At 49.4% G+C, this 18522-nt stretch overlaps 1 protein-coding gene across 6 annotated transcripts in view; it reads right to left on the minus strand.

Moving 5' to 3' along the window:
• MASP1 (MBL associated serine protease 1) overlaps window positions 1–17944 on the minus strand; it is a 70664-nt gene extending 52720 nt beyond the window's left edge. For all 6 annotated transcript variants that reach the window (XM_075004199.1, XM_075004200.1, XM_075004198.1 and 3 more), the window contains exons 1-2: window positions 17691–17944; window positions 14375–14600 (exon numbers count right to left, since the gene is read on the minus strand). In XM_075004199.1, the coding sequence (XP_074860300.1) occupies window positions 14375–14600; window positions 17691–17695 (231 nt within the window). In that variant the 5' untranslated portion in view covers window positions 17696–17944. The remainder of the gene's footprint in view (window positions 1–14374; window positions 14601–17690) is intronic.
• Between the last annotated feature and the right edge of the window lie 578 nt (window positions 17945–18522).

An 18522-nucleotide genomic window follows, 5' to 3' on the forward strand; every position in this document is an offset into this window, starting at 1 on the left:
CATCTCTTCTGCGTAACCACCTCCTAGGCCCTGTGTCAGCAAGGATCCTGCAGGCTTCCCCATACGCTGTCTCGCTCACAGAGCCCATAGCCAGGCAGTTTTCATGACATCACTGCAGCCACAACCAGCTGCCTGGGGGTAAGAAGAAACCTCCTCCCTGGGAGGTTGTTCTATAATGTGTTTGAAATTGCAGCTGGTACTAGATGCTCTCACGGATGCATTAGCTGGGCCATTGAGCTGACGCTGTGCGGTAATTCCTCTGTCCCTAAGGGCAGGTAACACTTAGTGGGGGATCAGTGCTGTGGCGATAATCTCCCTGGGGGGATTTAGCAGGTCTAGTGAAGACAAAATCGACTGCCAAACTCTCTCATTGATGCTGGTACTCCCCCACAATGAGAAGCTTGAGGGAAGTCCACGGGAGTTTTTCCCCCGACTCTCCTGCAGAGGAGACCCTGCAGTACATCAACGTAAGTTACATCGGCGCCAGCAATGGTATTCACAGAGCTGGAGTTGTGTCAATTATGTCAGTATTACCCCCCAGTGTAAACTTGCCGTAAGATGCAACATTGAACGGACATAATGCAACATCATCTTGATGTGCACAGGCAGGGTCAGGGATACTGTGCCGTGGGTTCTCATCCTGGACAGAAATCAGGTTGTTTCACAGTCTTCCAAGCTGGGGTTGCAAATAGTTCAGTAGTAGGATGGTCCCTGGCCCCTTTGCAGCAGCTGTTTCCCCCGCTTTCCTCTCTAGCGTTACCTCTGAACCTTGTCACACAGAGGGAGACACCGAAGAGACCTCAGCTATGTCTACACTATGAGATAATATCAATTTTAAGTCACTTAGCCGCATTTGCCTGTCTTCGCTGTAATTTCCATTAGCTCAATTTATGGAGCACTAAAGTCGACATAAATATCGGTATCATAATATCGTAATAACTGGACAGGTGTAGCATTCAGTTTGGATTTAAAATTCCGAATGAAGGGTAGTGAGGAAATGCCGTGTCTTTAAATCGAATCCATTGGCCTCCAGAGATGTCCTGTACGTGCCCCACAGTTCTCCGCTCTGGCCTCTTCCCTCTCCACTGCTCTCAGGTGCGGAGGAATTCAGCAACAGGAAGACCGTTCCGTTTTGTCACCCAGAAGCCTGTGCTGTAGGGTCATGAGGCTGAAAAATCTTCTTCCTTTCTTTGCTATTAGCACAGCTGTGGGGTCTGTGGTTCTGCGTCTACCTCTGCGAGCTGCCTTTCTTTTCTGCACTGCCTGGCGCCAGCTGCTGCTCCCCCCCAGCCCCCTGCACCATGCGGCAGCTAGGCTGTGGGTGGGGGTCATGCTCGGATAAGAAACTTCTTTTCAGCCTCTTACATTTTGTCCTGACTCCACATCCCCGCCCTTGCCTTTCCCTGGGGTTGCCACGCAGTCAGGAACGTCCCCATGCCCAGACACATCACGTGGCTTGGCCCCGAACCAATATAAGGGTGTGCTGCACAAGGTGCCAGGCAGCTTGCGCAGTGAGGGTCCTGTAGCCGGCTAGAGGAAGTCTCCCTGGTCAGTCACGATTTTAGGGCAACAGAAGAAATTACTTGGTTACTAGCGTGGCTGTCCTCCAAGAGGAAATTTTTGGACGGGCTTTAGCCAAAGGCCAATGGGCTAGCTATAGTCGCAGGTCTTTTAGCAGCCCAGGGGAAGTCTCCCTCGGTGGTCACGATTTTTGGGTGCTGGCTGTAGCCGGGGGTCTTTTAGCCCCCCTGAGCTGTAACTGTTTCAATGAAGGCAATGTAGTAGCTATACAATTAGCACAGTTCTCAAAGTAAGGCTTGCAGCGAGGTACATTCTTCTTCTGAGGGTCGTCTTTGGCAGATCCAAGCCTGGCTGTAGTCTGGGGTCTTTTAGCTGCCCTGAGTCATAACTGTTTCAATGATTCGTTGCAGTTTCAGTGTAGCACCTGTGTCTACTTACACAAATTCTTGTTCTAAGGGTCCTTTTTTTGCCAGGAGGTCTAAATCCAGATCCAAGCCTGCAAAGATCCAGTGCCTTTGCATCCCATTTTCAATAACCTGTCGGTTGGGAAACCCAAACTCTTTTTTTCTAACCAGTCTTATGTGCTTTACCCCCCCACCCATATAAAAAGCACATCTCTTATAAAGGCAATCCAGACCCCATCTGGAAAAAGGGACATTTGGTGATCATGGCAGGGGAAAGAGGGGAATGAAATGTGGGAAGGTGTCAGATACCCACATGCACTCATGGGGCGTGTTTTTCCCATGCTGCACCAGGGACAATTGGCAGAATGCTACGGGGCTCAGGGGGAACTGTGGGACAGGTTCCCACAATACACAGCTGCAGCAGTTGAATTAAGCTACTTGTGTGTGGCAGAAATAAGTCGATTTTGTGGGGAGCATGTGGGAAGGTGAGGAAGCTCGAAATTGAAATGATAAAACCCAGTGTTAGTAACAGATGTTAAGAAAATTGATTTTAGCTCATAGTGTGGACGCAGCCCTAGTAATATCAGCTCCACAAAGCAGAGCAGAGGGGAGGGAAGTCTGCCGTGGCAGATGGGAGAGCAGGACAGATTGTGGAGATCACAGTCAAGGTGTGCAGCTCGTATTCACAGCCTTTCACCTCTGGCTGGGTCTCCTGCCTATACACAGATTAGCTCACCAGGCACAGCCTTTCTCTGCAGTTAGTACTGGGAGCGTAGCCTTAGACTGTCAGCTCTCCGGGCTGTTTAAACAAGAAGAGCACCAGGGTGATATCAGCCAGTTCAAGGTGGGCCATCAAAGAGGGAAAGGCTCAGCATTTGGTTTTGTTGAAAAAAACGAACCCAATGGCTTCTGCATGCTTATTTTCTAAAGCTGACTTGAAAAGGCTTGGGGGTGGGGGAGTTATTGGGATATGCATTTCCCCTGCAGTACTGGAGACCCAAACACAACTGGTTTAGTCCTCTGCCTAAACCTCCAGAAAGTGAAACTGACTAGGAAGCAAAGTGCAATTGGCCAGCTTAGTTTTACTGCCTCAGCTGAGCAAAGTGCAATAAGTAACCACACTGCGTCTGGACATGTGGAACTGCATTCAGTTTTAATGTCTGAAAGAGAGATTAGGACCGGAGGCAGGAACATTTTTTCAAATAAACAGATGGGACCAGTACCCCCCAACCCAAACCTATCTCCTCTGACTTTCCATGCCTGCGTTTTTGCACGTTCGCCTCCAGGGACCTAGCTGGCATGCACAGAGATTATTAGAACTTGTCCACGGGATGACAATTCCGTTTCGCAACTACTTCTGAGGTTTCAAAATTTGTTTTGGTTATACTTGGGAACAAAAGCAAAACCTTGTGAACATATTTCACTAGATAGAAGTGTGTCAAAATGCTATTGGCTCACTCTCTCTGCTTAGAAATAACCAGAGAGCATTGAACCTCAAAACCCTTCTGATGAAACTTCACTGGAACTGTTATGTCCCCACAAAACATTACAACTTTGATGAAACAGCTTATTTCAGTGAAATCTCATGTGGTAGAAAGCACCCAGTTAGCTCTGTTTTGTATGTAACACTGACGGCTGTTAGCAGGTGGGATTGAACCTGGGACCTTAAATGCTAAAGCCACAAGAATCTACTGCATCAAATAAAAGTTAACTATCCATTAGATGACTCTGTAGAGTAGCTTTCCCCTCTCATGGATTGCAGTGCTTCTGCGTTAAACATGTGTAAGTGATTACTACTACTGTTATCTAGTCATGCTGTGTGGGTACATAACCACCCCAGTCTTTGACCAAGACCCACTTGTGCTAGGTTCTGCACAATCACAGAACAGACATAACGCACCCTGCCTTGCAGGGTTGGCAGGCTAAGTATACCAATGGATACAGGCAGACAGAGGCACACAATGTCACAGCACAACAATGCTGGCCAATGTAAGAGGGAGTGATCACAATCCACCAGCCACCTGATTACTGAAAGGTTGTTCGTAGGTGTTATGGTAAAGGAGAGAGGACTCTGGTGTGGCACGCTAGCGCTGCCTCTGGTTTCTAGCAAGTGGCTCTGTGCTTCTTCATCTTCCTTGATAAAATGGAGCCAGTCCCTGACTGCCAGTGGGCCGGGAGGCTAAACTCATTAACTTTGGTAAAAGTGGTGGGCAAACTTTTCAGAAGCACCTGAAATGACTTTGGAGCCTGGTTCCCAATTTGAAAAGGCTTCAGAGCCAAAGTCCCACCGGAAGTCCTGCAAGTGACTTTTGAAAACGGAGCTTTGGAGGCTTCAGAAAATATCCCCCTTTGTGCTCTTTCTGTGGATAGGGACGAAGGAATCATGTTAAGCCTGGGAATTCCCTAGGTGGGTGTTATTTCATTACCCTGAGCTCAGAATCTGAACAAGGTCCCATGTGCCTTCTCCTGGCACTGAAGGTGCAATTTCCCTCTTGGCTAAATGTACCTGTGTTAGTTCTGGTGCAGCAGCGCAGCTGACGCTGTGGTCGTACAGGCTGCAGGGTCTTGGGCATGAGCCACCCTGTGTATGTCCCATTTCCCTCGTGTCTCGGGGGGGGTAGCTGCCCGTTCAGATGGCAGCTAGGCTGCTATTTTTAGCATGCAAACTCCATCAAGGCTGGTGGGAGACTGTGTACCCACGCTGGGAATGAGGCCGCCCTCGCCAAGTGCTGGCAGACCCTCAGTGAACGCTGGAGTTTGACGGCTGCCTGCCATTCAGAGCACAGAGGGACTCTGCCCTGGTAAACGCGTCTTGGCCTGTTGCTGTGGTTTTCTGTTGTCAGCTTGTCCTCTTGCTCCACTCTCGCTGAGCTCCATGCTGGCCTGTGCATTGTAACCTCTTCCAGCTGCTGTTTACGGCTCCCTGTCTGCATTTCTATGAGGAGATTTGAATAGGAAGGGGAGGGGAGGTGTCCAGGAATGTTGCTGTCCCAGCTCATGCCAGCGCTGGCATGCCAAGGGAATTCTATTAAGGGGATGACTAAAGGCGCTCCCCTCCCCACCGCCCCCCGGCTTCACCCAGAGGCTAGTCAGCACTAAGTCTGCACTGATCTTTCCTTCTCCCTCTGACGGGCCGGTTCAGGGTTTGGAATGGCTGGTTCCCCCTGCAGAGGAGGCAGCTGGGCATGCTGGTTGGTTTGAACAATCTGGACTGTCCTGGGAAAGGGGGGTGGGCGGGGGGACGCCAAGCTGCTGAGTTCCTGATGGGGATGGGTGTAACAATGGGGCCCGCCCCAGCCAAATGAAGAGATCTGAGAGTGCAACAGATGTGGGAGAGAGGCCGGTGAGTGTGCGAGGAAGTGGATGTGTGGGGTGAGCGTGACAAGTGTGTATGTGAGAGGAATGGGGTGTGTGTGCAAAAGTAGGGGGAATGGGTGCGTGGGGGGACGTGAGCTGAACAGGGCTGTATTTGTGAGAGTGAGTGGGGTGTGTGAGTAAATGATGAGTGTGAGAGGCAGGAGGTTTCAAGGTGCTTCTAATGCTCACCAGCGGGCAGAGCTGCAAAATTTTGTCCCCTCACATAACACCATGCGTGCCGCCTAGCTCCCCGCAGGAGGGGCCGTGGAACTTGGCACGCCATCCATTCGCTGACATCCTGACCTGCCCACTTCCATTGTCTCAAGACGGCAGCAGCCCTGGGCTCATGTGATCCCCCTTCCTGGGCTGGAGGGTTTTGCTGTGGTGCACCCCAACCCCAGCCCCAGTCGTCTGAGCCCATGCCTACGTCCCCCCTCAACCCAAGGGTGCTAGGATCCCCAGAAGGACATAGGCCTCCACGCCCACCCAGCCCTTTCTGCCGTGCAGTGGCGATGGTTCTATTGGGCCAGAGCCCACCGAGAAAGGGGGCAGCATGTGCACCTTCAGGGGCTTAGATTTCTGATGTAATGAAGGGGAAACACGTCAAGGTGGAACCCCTCCATAGCCCTGGTTTGACTTAACCCCAACTCCGGGCACAGCCTTCTCTCTCGCAGCATCTGTGCACGTGTAACCCTGCATTATGGTGACTGGTTCTCAGCTGGCCTCCATGTCCGACTGACCCAATTCAAATGCCAGCTGCAGACAGGGCCCTCCGCACAAAGCCGTCTGTGTGTGACATGGCACCGGTAAGGCCGAGGAAGCATATCAAGAATGAAAGTTCACAGGAAAACTCCCTCTGGTACAAAATGCAGAGGTCCCTCTGTTTGCCAGCACTAGTCACTGTGAAGGCCTCCCCTGTGCGCGTTCCCTTCTGCACGGCCTCACCAGGTCTTTGCCCCACTACTCAAAGCCCTCCGTAGGACTGACCATTGCTCCCTGAGACACGCCACGCCTCTGCAACTAATTCCCAATACATCTCCCTTGTGCTGGAACACTGGATCTGTCCACCAATGGGGAAGACCACAAGGGTCAGACATAGGACTTGGATGTAGCCTGGGGAACTCAAATGAACGCTAGCGAAATGTTAGTGCCTCCCTTCCCAACCCCCAGATTTGAGCGATGAATGAAGGTAGGTCTCTGTCTTCAGTTCTGATCCCAAACTTTCCTCCAAGCTTTGAGGGGTGTAGATCTCGTGTGGTCCTGATGCAGCAGAAAACCTGTCCCACATGCTTCAGACTTCATCCTTTCTGCTGAGACTGAGGCGGCTTGGGTCACATGTACTTGCTTGGCCTCCTCTCTAATAATAAGCAGCATCTCTGCTAGTTTTGTGAGGATTCTACATAATCCGTGGCTCATTTGAGATGAGAAGGCTGTACCAGCTAAAGCCGAGAAGCTCTGCAGATGCCATTGAATGTCCCTCTCCAATCTGTCCATATCTCCCCTCCTCATGTCATGTTCCCAGAGAGGTTCAGCCCTGTCCTCAGATTGCTCTGCCTAATGAGCCATTTATATACATTACAAGTGGTATGTTTTACTCTCTGCAGTCCAATTAGTGCATTCCTGCGAGGGTGCAGGAAGCGGGGATGGCTGCACAGTCTTTATTAGTCTTTGTCCTGTTTTCCTGCTGCAGATATTTTCAGCTCTGAACTGAAAGACCAAATAACATTTGGAGCTGGTGAAATGTCATTAGCTTGGGGGTTTCAAAAGAGATGTCCAAGGTGTCATTGCCCTGTTTATCCTTCCGCTGGCATCACATGAAGGGCAGTCTCAGGGCTCAATAAAGCCATGATAGCTCTGCCTAAACTGAAGGGCCTAAGACAATTGAAACCAGCTGAGGATCTGGCCTTGACTACGAAGCATCTCTTGCTTCATGGTTTGCCCAGGGAGACCCCATCTCTTCTGGGCCTCTCAGCAATTGTCCAAGAAGACATGCCCTGGCCATTACGCTCCTGATTGCTCTGGGTGCAAATAGCTTTGTGCCTTGGATGTGAGATGGACCCAGTTGGAAACCAGAGGAGCAGGAAAGGGCATTTGATTGTCCAGCTTTTAAGAGGGTTTAGCACACAATAGAGAGAATGTTGCTGTTTTCAAAGCAAGGACTGAGTTCATTGCATTCTTGCAGTGAATTTCTCCTCTGCAATTGATGTTTCCCGAAGGGACACATCTTCTCTAGTGAAAATGTTGACATCATGACCTTGCATGGGGAGATTCAAACAAACAGCCGAGATTTAATTACCAGCCGGCTCTCTGGATGTAAATGATCTATGAAAAAGTATACAGTCCTCAGCAGCAGCAGCAAATATTAACCAGGGAGGATGACCTTACTGTTTATTTTATTGCTAGAGGGCTGTCACTGTGCCGTGTGTTGAAGAGGATGGAGTCCATTACAGATATAGAGGCTCAGATACCTTCAGCGAGTCCCTGCTGTTTTCTGAGAGCCCGGGGACTAGCCCTGTGAGAAACAGCCATTGCGTGGAAGGGTTCCAGATTCTGGCTCTGTGTTTGTCTCTCTATATACGGAAGTTTAGAAAGCAAAGGCTGGAAGGGACCTCAAGGGGTCATTTAGTTCAGTGACTGGTGATGAGGGAAGACCAAACATACCCGGACCATCTTGGACAGGTGTCTGTTCAAAATAACCTGAAACGATGGGATGCCACAGCCTGCTTGAGTCACTTGTGGCCATACTTAACTGCCCTTTCTGAGACAACATGCTTCCTAATATGTTGTCTCCATCTCCCTTGCTACAGCTGAACTCTGTGACTTCTTGTCCTGCTGTGGGTGGACATGGAGAACATTTGATCACTGTCCTCCTTATGACCACCTTGGAGCACACAGAAGGCTGGCCTAGCTTAGTGGTTTGAATGTTTGCCTGCTAAACTCCTGGCTGTAAGTTTGACCCTTAAGGGGGCTGTTTAAGGGTCTGGGTTTTAAAAAAAAATCCCTGGAAGGGATGGTGCTTGGTCCTTCTAAGAGGGCAGGGGAGTGGACTTGTTGTCCTCCTGAGGTCCCTTCTAGCTCTATGAGATGTGTATTTAAACGAAATGCATGTGAAGAGGCACACAGCATGAGAAGAGTCTCCTTTTAGGAAAGGGGGGATGACGTGAGAACCATTTTCAAGTACCTAAAAGAGTGTTGTGAGGAGGAGGAGGCAGAAAAATTATTCTCCTTGACTTCTGATAATAGGACTGGAATAAATTGCCTGGGAAGTTTGTGGAATCTCCATCATTGGAGATAATTGAGAGCAGGGTAGATAAACATCCATCAGGGATGAGCTAGATGGTGCTAGGTCCTGCCATGAGGGCAGGGGACTGGACTCGATGACCTCTCGAGGTCCCTTCCGGTTCTAATGTTCTCTGTGTAAGGCCGAGGCACTCAGGTTGTCATCAGGAAGGAACGAACCTGTGACTTAGGGGCTAAAGCCTTGTGCTCCACCGCATGAGCTGAAAGCCAACTGCTTCCTATCCAAGGCTGTGGAGCAGAGACTTCCCTCACCCTTGTCAGGGGTCTCAGTGCCTCTGGGGTCACAGGCGATTCTCTAAATAATGCCATAACGTTGTGTGGGAATGGTACTGTCCCTTGGCACCCCGGCAGAGATGTAAAGAGATGGTCTGCGTATACCCAGGTCACAATTTGGCCAAGATGTTGCCACCCTCTTCTCCCCATGAGCTGTGTCCTGACTAACTGACATCCAAGGGACAGCATCTTGCATTATGTGATGGGGCAAATAGCACTCTCTTCACACCACTCACATTTTATAGACCTCTATCATAGCCCTGCTCCCATGACTCTTTTCTAAGCTGAAACTTTTCAAGCTTTCTCCCCGTGGAGGTGGTCCCACACTCAGGCATATTGGTGCTGCTGTTCACTGTCTGCTTTTCAATTCTAATGTCTTTTCTAAGATGGGAGAGACCAGAGCTGTTCACTTTTCTATGGCTGCTGCACACAGAGCAGATGTTTTCAGAGAAAAGAGAAGGGTCCTTGATGACACCAAGATCTCTTTGGCCAGAGAGCACAGCTGTCGCACTGTGCCGGCAGGTGGTATGAATGAAGATTCTAGGGGCATATACAGCTCATGGGCAATGCTTTCAAAATGGTCCTTTAAAATGCGCATGCAGTTGTGGAAAGCAGGTACGTATCTAGGTTCTCAAGCAAGCAAATGTGTGTGTAGAAAATAGGCCGTTCAGAACGTATTCCCTGCTAGTGCAGTGGACACAAGGCCCGTTCACCAGCAGTTCATTTGGCTCAGAGTTTAGAATGTGGTTTAGAAAAGCTCTATGTTCCTTCTAATTTTTAACATCCATAGGCAGAATAAATTTTGTTATGGGCACCAAGGCATGTGCTCATGTGCACCACTAACAGAGACACATGCTATCCACTGTGGCCGGCTGTGGGCGGTCTGCTAACCAGCTGGCAAGCACCTGGATGTCTCTTGGGCAGCTGCCCAAGTGCTCAGCTTACAGAGAGCCCTGATGCGGGGGCAGGGGGAGCTCCATCTATTTCTGAACATAAAATCTGCAGCGCCTCATGGCACCCCTGATCTGAGCAACGACTGCAACAAGTTGCAGTTGCAAACAGCCCCGAGTTCCAGAAAGCAATTAAGCACATGGTAAGATCTCATTAACTCCAAGGGGCCTTAGGACAAACTGAAGTGGTTTCCTGAATCAGGGCTGATGAAAAGGCTGGGGCAGAGAGGTTATGGGTTACGAAGGCGCATGATGTACCGAGTGCGATGCAACCGACTTATTCAAAGGGTTGAGGCTGAATTATAATGAAGACGTTACCAGAATAAAAATTAATGTCAGGAATGCCTCACCTCAGCCCTGCTCCTGCTATCAAACCCATCGGGCTGACTTCTATGCCAGAGATGCCTGGCGTGTACACAGGCCCGTAAGAACACAGGGTCGTAAGGAGAGATTTTCGCGTTCAGCTCAGGGCTTTCGCCAGAATCCCTCCTTCAAAAGGAATGGAAGTCATGCGTCTACACCCCTGAGTCAGATCTGAAAACCTCAACCCAACCTAGTAAGCGCCTTGGGGATGAGGCCGTTTCTTCCCAGTTTGCGAGCAAAGGGCCCTGGATATCTCAGAGGTGACATAAACAATGAATCTCATTGACGTGTGTTTTGGTGACTCTCAGAGATGTTGTCTTGTCCTGGCTGCAGCGGCTAGGTCTGGTTTGCAGGAAATCCTGCAAACCTGTTGCAATTCTGGAGTCACAGCCCTGGGAGCTCCCCTAGATTTTTTGAGTCTGAGGGAGCTGAGAAATTCCACCCCACCTGCCTCACCTTGAATGAGGCTGTTGGAATCAGGTTGTGGGAAAATCTGGCTCCAGCTGCAGGCGAACCTGTGCTGATTGGGGGGTGGGTTTGTACAGCCACGCTTGCCCAGCCTCCACCTTCCCCAATCAGCTCAGGATCTCCTGAAGCTGGAGCCAGATTTTCCCACCACTAGATTCTAACAACTTCATTCACGCAAAGCATCACCATCACAGTTGCGGTGTGGTGGAGGAAGCTGCCTGACTCAAATGCTAAGGAGACAAGAGGCAGACTTGGGGTGGGGGAAGGGAAGAGCTTGCAACAGGTTAGACTGCTGGGGGATAAATCAGGTTTTGTAGGGCAGCTGGCTGTTATCCATAGGACCTCTGTCTCCTCTGTTGCTGACGTTGGAAGACTGCTGCAAGAGAACTGTAGAATCATAGAACCCTAGGGTGGGAAGGGACCTCAGGAGGTCACCAAGTCCAGCCCCCTGCCCAAAGCAGGATCAGCCCCAACTAAATCATCCCAGCCAGGGCTTTGTCAAGCTGAGACTTAAAACCCTCTAGGGATGGAGAATCCACCACCTGTCTCGGTAACGCATTCCAGTGCGTCACCACCCTCCTGGGGAAATAGTTTTTCCAACCTAGACCTCTCTTTGTAACTCCAGACCATTGCTCCTTGTTCTGCCATCCGACAACACTGAGGGACACATTCATGTTAACCGTTGTGTTGGAGAATTATTGTCTGTCTCTGCCTCATCCCTAGAGTCTCTGGGTGCTGAGAGAGTCACATAAAATCTGCCTTTTCAGGGGTGTCAGAGCTGTGGTTTCCTCCTTTTCTTGGGGCCTGATTTGAAATGGTGGTGCCTAATTTATAGAAGCCCAGCACGCTCACAGCTGCAACTGAAGCCAATGCTGTGAAAACACAAAGTGCTGTATCACACTAAGCGCTCTGGAAACTTACAGCCTGGGTGGTTCAAATCAGCCACCCGAAATTAGCAAACACTGTGACATTATTATCCCTGTGCCTCAGTTCCCCTTCTGTAAAATGGGGGTAATGGCACTGCCCTACCTCATTGGCCAGCTGTGAAACTATTCACCATTACCATCCGTAAAGCACTTTGTTATAAGCACTGTCATGGAAAACCCCAACAGGAAATGAATTATTCTGACTTCAGAGCAGGCTGGGAAAGGTGAGCAGTAGAGAAGGGCCGGGGCTGCCCACAGAACAGTGAGGATAAAAGAAGATATTAAGTGAGCACCATCCATCCCATGTACTGAATATGGCAGAGCTCCTTTGGGAAAAATCGCACGTGCTCATACAATTAAGGATGCTGGCACAGCACAGGAATACAAGGGGGTGAATGAAGATTGCACAGATGACCTAGTTTCTAAGTGCTTGATGCTACACCCTCCCCAGCCCTGTAATGTAGGTTATTGGGTGTAATTTCACACACGTTTCTCAAGGCCCCTCTGCCTCGGCTCCTTTCTCAGGTGAACCTGCCCATCCCTTTCAATCTCTCTTTGCAGGAGGGATTCCCTGTGCTGTGGCAGGTCCAAAGCCTCTTCTCTCTCACTGGCCAGTTCCTGAAAGAAGCAAGTTCTTGTCCTCTATTGTTGTTATGCCTATTGTTTTGAACCAGGAATGGATTGACAGCACCAGAAAAGTCATTATTCCCCTCTGATGAGCCAGTCAGGAAGCAGAGATTAGGACATGGTCTCCAATTGGCTCAGAGGGGATTCATCCTTTGCCCTGACTTCTGCAGCTGTCAGTCAGGAGGCCTTCACCCATGTGGGCTTATTGGCTAGTAGAGCTCCTGTTTGCAGCCAGGCTGACCTCTGGGAAATAGGGGTCATCGACTGATGCACCATGTGCATTTCCTCTTCCAAACATGACCCAGGATTTACTTCTGTGTTACAGTGCTGGGCACAATGGGTTAGCCTAGGTGTTTATGCAGGGATGTTGTTGCCTGGTCCAAAATCCATCACAATCAACAGAGGGTCTACCGCTCAGTTTAACTGGCTTTAGTCCTTCACATTATCTACTGATGTTAACCAAAGCTGGACAGATGACCCCAGGATGGAAATCTTCATCGATTCACACAGCCACCTGGACATTACTTCTCCTAGCCAGGTCATTTGCCTCAGAACTGTCTCATTATTTCATTTAAACATATATGGATGGTTTTCAGGTCACCCTCAAAACAGCCAGAGGGACACGCCTGAGCATTTCAGAGCAAGAATGTAATTCTCTGGCTGAGGCTTTGCAGGCTAGATTTCAGCCTTGGGCAAATTTGTACAGCTGAGAGCTAAATCCCTTTGAAAAATACCAGCTTCTTGGAGAAACTCAGGAGCAAGGAGACTTCTGCTGCCATGGGGCGCCAGGTGCAAACGGAATAGTTTGCAATGGCAAAAAAGTGAGGGTTGAGGGAGGGGTGGAGGGGTAAGGCTTGGAACTGGGGGTTGTAATAATTTGGTCTTCAAGCTCATTGCTTCTTTATCAAGCTATTTATCTATCTGTGTCTGTATCTGTGTGTGTGTGTGTGTGTGTGTGTGACCTTTGTTCTTGGAGGAGATCCAGGAAAAGCAGAAAGGACTGATCAAAGAGCAGCCCATGCGGTTAGGAAGAAGAACGGTGCCAGCAAGATGGAGGCAACAATGAGAGCAGGAAAAATAAAATACAGCCTTTGGGGCCTGACTTCTCAAAGCAGAAATCTAAATGAGCTGAAATGAGAGAGGGAGGCTAAGCCTGAAATTCAACTGCATGCGCCTCCCGTCACAATGAGCAGCAGAGTTCGGAACTGGAGGCTGAATTTGGACTCATCTCTACTGATAACCTACAGAGAGGGTGACATATGTCCAGTCCTGTAGGCCAGGGCAAGCCCAGAGCTTACTACTGACGTATAGCTTTGTCTGCATTGCCTTCTCAGGTGGAGGGGCGCATTTGGCAGCACTTATCAGTGTGCCCCAAGATGAGAGTAAGGTCGGGGGTGTGGCTGGAGGTGCTGTCTTTCAGAGCAGCCATCAACCTGAACTCTTGTCTGGCTCAGTGTTGTTAGAGCTCCCAGAGACGTATCTCAATCAGACTGTCCTGCCTACATCCTGCGTGACCGTAAAAGACAGCCTGGAAGTCTGGATTCAAATGTTAACGGCCAATCCCTGCTCCTGGATGGACCAGACAAAACCATTGGGTCCGATAACCTTCGGGAAAGTCTAGAACCAGATTCAAACGTAGCCGTTCGAGTCCATATCTAGTGGCTTGAACGGACCACAGTCTGCACCGGACACAGGCTTGTTCTGCGCGAGCAGCAATGCCTGCAAGGATCAGCTAGCCTCCGAGATGGTAGGCGAAGCACCGGAAAATAAAAAACCTCTCCAAATGAAAGACATTTTCCAGGTAGGCTCTTTGTCCCTTGTGTCTCCTGGGCATGGCCTTGGCACCATGCCCATGATACCCTTCCCACCTATCATGACCCAAGCACATTTGCCACCACAGGTGCTCCTGAGTGAGCATCACAGTGTTTTGGCATTTGGGTTTGGGTTTACACTTGGGGCCGAAAGCTGAACATTCTGTGCATCCCTCCTGGCAACATACTCTTTAGTCTAATTAAGAGCATCACCTGATCTGCCTTTGTCCATGTATCCATTGGCTGATAAGTGCCAATTCAGGTTCCTCCTAGATTCCCCTTTGGAAAGGCCACCCGCCTTGGTGCCCGCGTGCCCACCTGGCTCTTGCTTTGTGACAGTACAATGACGGCATAGAGGAGTTTGTGCATCTCACCTTCACGTAGTCATATTCACAGAGGTAGGACGATTCCAGGTCAAAGTGCATAAAGTAGAGTTTGATTCTAAATCCATCCGGCACAGAAATATTCCAAGTCACTTCAGAGTCACTGGGGTAGGAATCTGGGAAGTTAGGAGATTGGATCTCTCCAAACATGTCCGTCAGCTCAATGGCATCTGAATTACCAAGGAGAAAGGCACAAAGGGACCAGGCCAGAAGGTACCTGTAAAACACACATTAAGATCAAATTAATGTTTCCCAGTGATGAACCTGTCAAGCACATGATCTACGTGGCTTATCCCCAGTTCGGGGGATGAGGGATTTCTATTCTGAAAATGCCTCAGACCAGCTCATTAAGGCTTTAAGAGGAAGCGAGAAAGGTTTTTTCATCTTCCTCTGTAGCATGGGACGTGATTTGCCTGCCAAAATTCCCTGGCCATGTCTCACATAATAGTTCCACACAAGTGCAGGAACCTTGGTGACCTCTTGGTCCAGCTGGCAGCCTCTGGGTGAAGTCTAGCCCAGGGAATGGTTCCACCAAGCCCTTCAACATGTCTGCCTCCTCTGCAGACCTACTCTATAAAATGGCGCCCCCTGAGTGGCGCTTGCTCACACACACCGTAACCGTGAGGTCACACCTCATGCAGGACACCATTTTGTAGAGCGCCTCTATCTGTATGTGGCCCTTGGTGGTGCCCTGCACAATGGGCGTTCAGCCCATGGCACTAAAACAGTTGAAACACCCTTTGAGCATAAAATGGGGCAAATTATGTGGAATTTATCAGCCTGGGCTGGGTGAAATGAGAGGATCAGATGGTACCTTCTGGCCCTACATTCTAACCAAGGATGGCTCCCTGCAGGGGGAGGCCTTTAGGCAGACTTAGGATTTGGTGAGCTACTGGGGCAAAGACTCCGACTCCAACAGGAGCTGTTCAGGATCCCCAACAACTGCAAGCAGATGGGACTTCATCCCCCGCAACTGGCAGACACTCACAGAGCCCAGCGTCCTCTATCCCCATGTTGGAGGGTGGTGTCCATGCGGACTCACAATAGGGAGTCACATCTGTTTGAAATCTACAGGGCACAGGTGCAGTCCACACTCTGCTATGCGTTAATAGTTCCTCCCTGTGCATGTGGCCCCCTCCCAGACCCAAGGCCCCTAACGCTGTGGGAGGAACAGACAGCTGTCCGCAAAGCAGCCTGTGAACTCAGGCCGTGGGGCTGGGCAATTTAATTTTGTGGAAGAATAAACATACAAAAGCTCACTGCAATAACGGAACTTCCAAACAGACTTAATGAAAGGTTCCTGGCGCTGGCAACTAAGCATTGTATTATTTACCCTCTTCTCATGAAACCTGGATCACTGGGGTGTGACTACACTTTAGACACCGGCCCACTGACTAAAGTGGGGGCAATTGCCTGGGGGCCCGATGCTTCAGAGTAGTGGCAGCATTGGCTGGAGCTCCCAGCCCCTTTGAAGGGTCGGCAGTGCTGCTTCACCACGCCGCGTGGCGTATGTGTGGGGCAGTGCCATTGGCTGCCCTAGGCCACGCCCCTTCCACCCTTGGCTCCGCCCCTTTGAGGATGTGGAGCTGGGCCCCCCTCATACCTTGCCCCAGAGCCCATAGAGGTTGTTGGCTCAGTGTAGGTGAAGGACCTCTCTTAGGGCAGTCACTAGGTAGACATAGGATTCTTCTGTTGACCTGGCACTGTCTACAGTGGGGGCTAGGTCGACAGAGCTTCATGTCATAGGGGTGTGGATTTATCACAGCTTCGAGAGGCATAGCTAAGCCAGTGCAATATCCCAGCGTACACCGGTACGGACTCTCCAAGCTTATATATCTCCATAATATTACGGCAATAGACATTCTGGATGTTAACGGAAGGGGAGAGTAGTTTTCTTTCTTTCTTCTTACAGAGGGGGAAACAGGCACAGAGAGGTTAAGGCTCAGATTCTCAAAGGTCATTAGGCTTGGAACTCTAAAAATCAATGGAAGTTAGAATCCATTTCTCAGGCTTTTCCTCTGGGGGTGTAGGTGATGTGCCCAAAGTCATAAGAGAGTTTGGATTCTGTGCCTGTCTGAGGTCCCCGGAAGTTACTGCTAATAATCCAGCCTTTGTGATGCCAAGTCGTCTGTTCCTCTTCTGGCACAAAATCTAATATGAGTTAAGTATTTTTGTAAACAAAACCAAAGAACACTGCTTGGCACTCGACATTCTGCCACTGCGGTGTGTGACGCTGTCCAGATCTGAAGCAATTTAATTCCATTATCCAAATGAATAAAGTCCATCAACAAGGGACCGCGTAAAACATCAGATCCATTAAAGTATCATTTCAGTTTTAAAAAGACGTGATGCTCAGGCCTTGACCATTGCAAACCATGAGAGCCAACAGAACTATTTGGGTATAAAGTGGGTATAAATGTTTTCAAGCTCAGGGCTTGAACTGCCTGTGATGGTGAAGAAATTAAAAATATATCTACGGGTAATTTTTAACCTGATTGTATCCCTTTCAAAGCAGGGCAGTAGATATCTGTGGTGGTGTCATGTACCACAATCGCTTTCTTCAGCTTTTGCTGAGAAGCCGAGAAAGTTAATGAGAACTGAGAAATTTGGATGATTTTTTCTCTCGGTGCAAGTGAGTGTTAACATGCAACTTTCGGATGGCTCCTTCAAAACCACAAAAATGTGCAAAGGGAAAAATCTGTTTCTCTTCTAGCAGAAATAAATCTATGGGGCCAGATTTGTAGTGGGTGTAAACCATGTAACCCCACTGAATTTGATGGAGCTATGCGAATCTGCACCAGCTAAAGATTTGGCCCTTTATGTCTTTGCTTCGTTTTCTCAGTAATTGGGGAGGAAAAACAAGATCAAACTTCTCTGCCATGCCAGGAAAGTCTTATTCTCAGGAAAGGGAGAAAAAAAAATGACTGGCATGAACGGAGAAGCAGAAACATGTACAGTATGTAACGCCTCTGCTGAAACTCGCACTTTTCAGCAACCCAGCAAAGGCTGTGTAAATAAAGCACTAAGCGGCAGTAATATCACACGCTTTCTCTGCAACCCAAAAAAGCCAGCCGGCATGGCGACTCATCCCCCCAGTCAGCTAGAATTCCCCAGGAGTCCGGCACACAATCTCAGCACTTGCATGGGGTTGAGATGCGGGCACTAGTTTATATGCTGCTTGTCTTGCGGACTAAGCAATCCATAAAACAATCATCCAAGTATTTTCCAGAGGCAACTCCCCCACCCTGGCCCTGCCCAAGTAGCGTGGGAATCCCTTTTCTTGTCAGTTTCCAAGATGGTTACATACCTCATTTTCCTGCTGTTGGTGTGTTTCGATGTGCTTGAATTGAGGGTGTTTTAGGTACAAGCTTGCCCTGTCCCAAACGCTGGGCTGTCTGCCTTATCTTTGTTCAGCAGAGATTTGTGTGAGCGTGTGTGTGTGTGTGTCTGGCATTCTCCATGCAGGTCACGCCTTCCTCTGCCTGCTACAGTTCTACACACACACACACACACACACACACACACACAAACCTGACTGCGCTGATTTCGTCCTCCGCTCAGCCAGGCTGGTCTTTCCTTCCCTCCTCTGACTCCGCAGGGCTGTCTCCTGGACTTCCAACAAAAGCCATCAGGCTCAGCTAGGATTTTGTCTTTCTAAATCTGCCAGGTTATGTGTATGAATTTGCGCTGTAAGTATTTTTTCCAGGCAGCCGTGCCAGATGGCTAAAATTGCTTCTCAAGAGGGCATGCTTCAGAGGCACCAGCCACACACGAGCTGGGAATTTATGAAACACAAAATTGTCCAACTTAAACAACTGCAGTTAGACTTGGGCCCTGGTGCTGGAACCAAGATATGGGTTTCTGACAGCAGATTTCATCCTCTTCTCACTACAGCGCCTAAGTTGTTTGCAGTTTGGGGTTCCACTCTTGTTTCAGCGAAAGATTCTGATAATGACAATCAGCTCTAGGCTCAGATCCAGGTTTCCAAACCCCACAAAGCTTAGGAGGGGAGGGTTCAGGATTCTCATTATGGAGCGAAAGGTAACATGCAGGTCTGGCGTTGGTTCTAGGTTTAGAGCCCCTCAAAGCCCAGTGCTTTTGCTCCAGGCCCACTCTAAAAGGAACAGATAAACCCCCGA

Source organism: Carettochelys insculpta, chromosome 10, assembly GCF_033958435.1.
Source record: "Carettochelys insculpta isolate YL-2023 chromosome 10, ASM3395843v1, whole genome shotgun sequence".
Taxonomy (NCBI): domain Eukaryota; kingdom Metazoa; phylum Chordata; order Testudines; family Carettochelyidae; genus Carettochelys; species Carettochelys insculpta.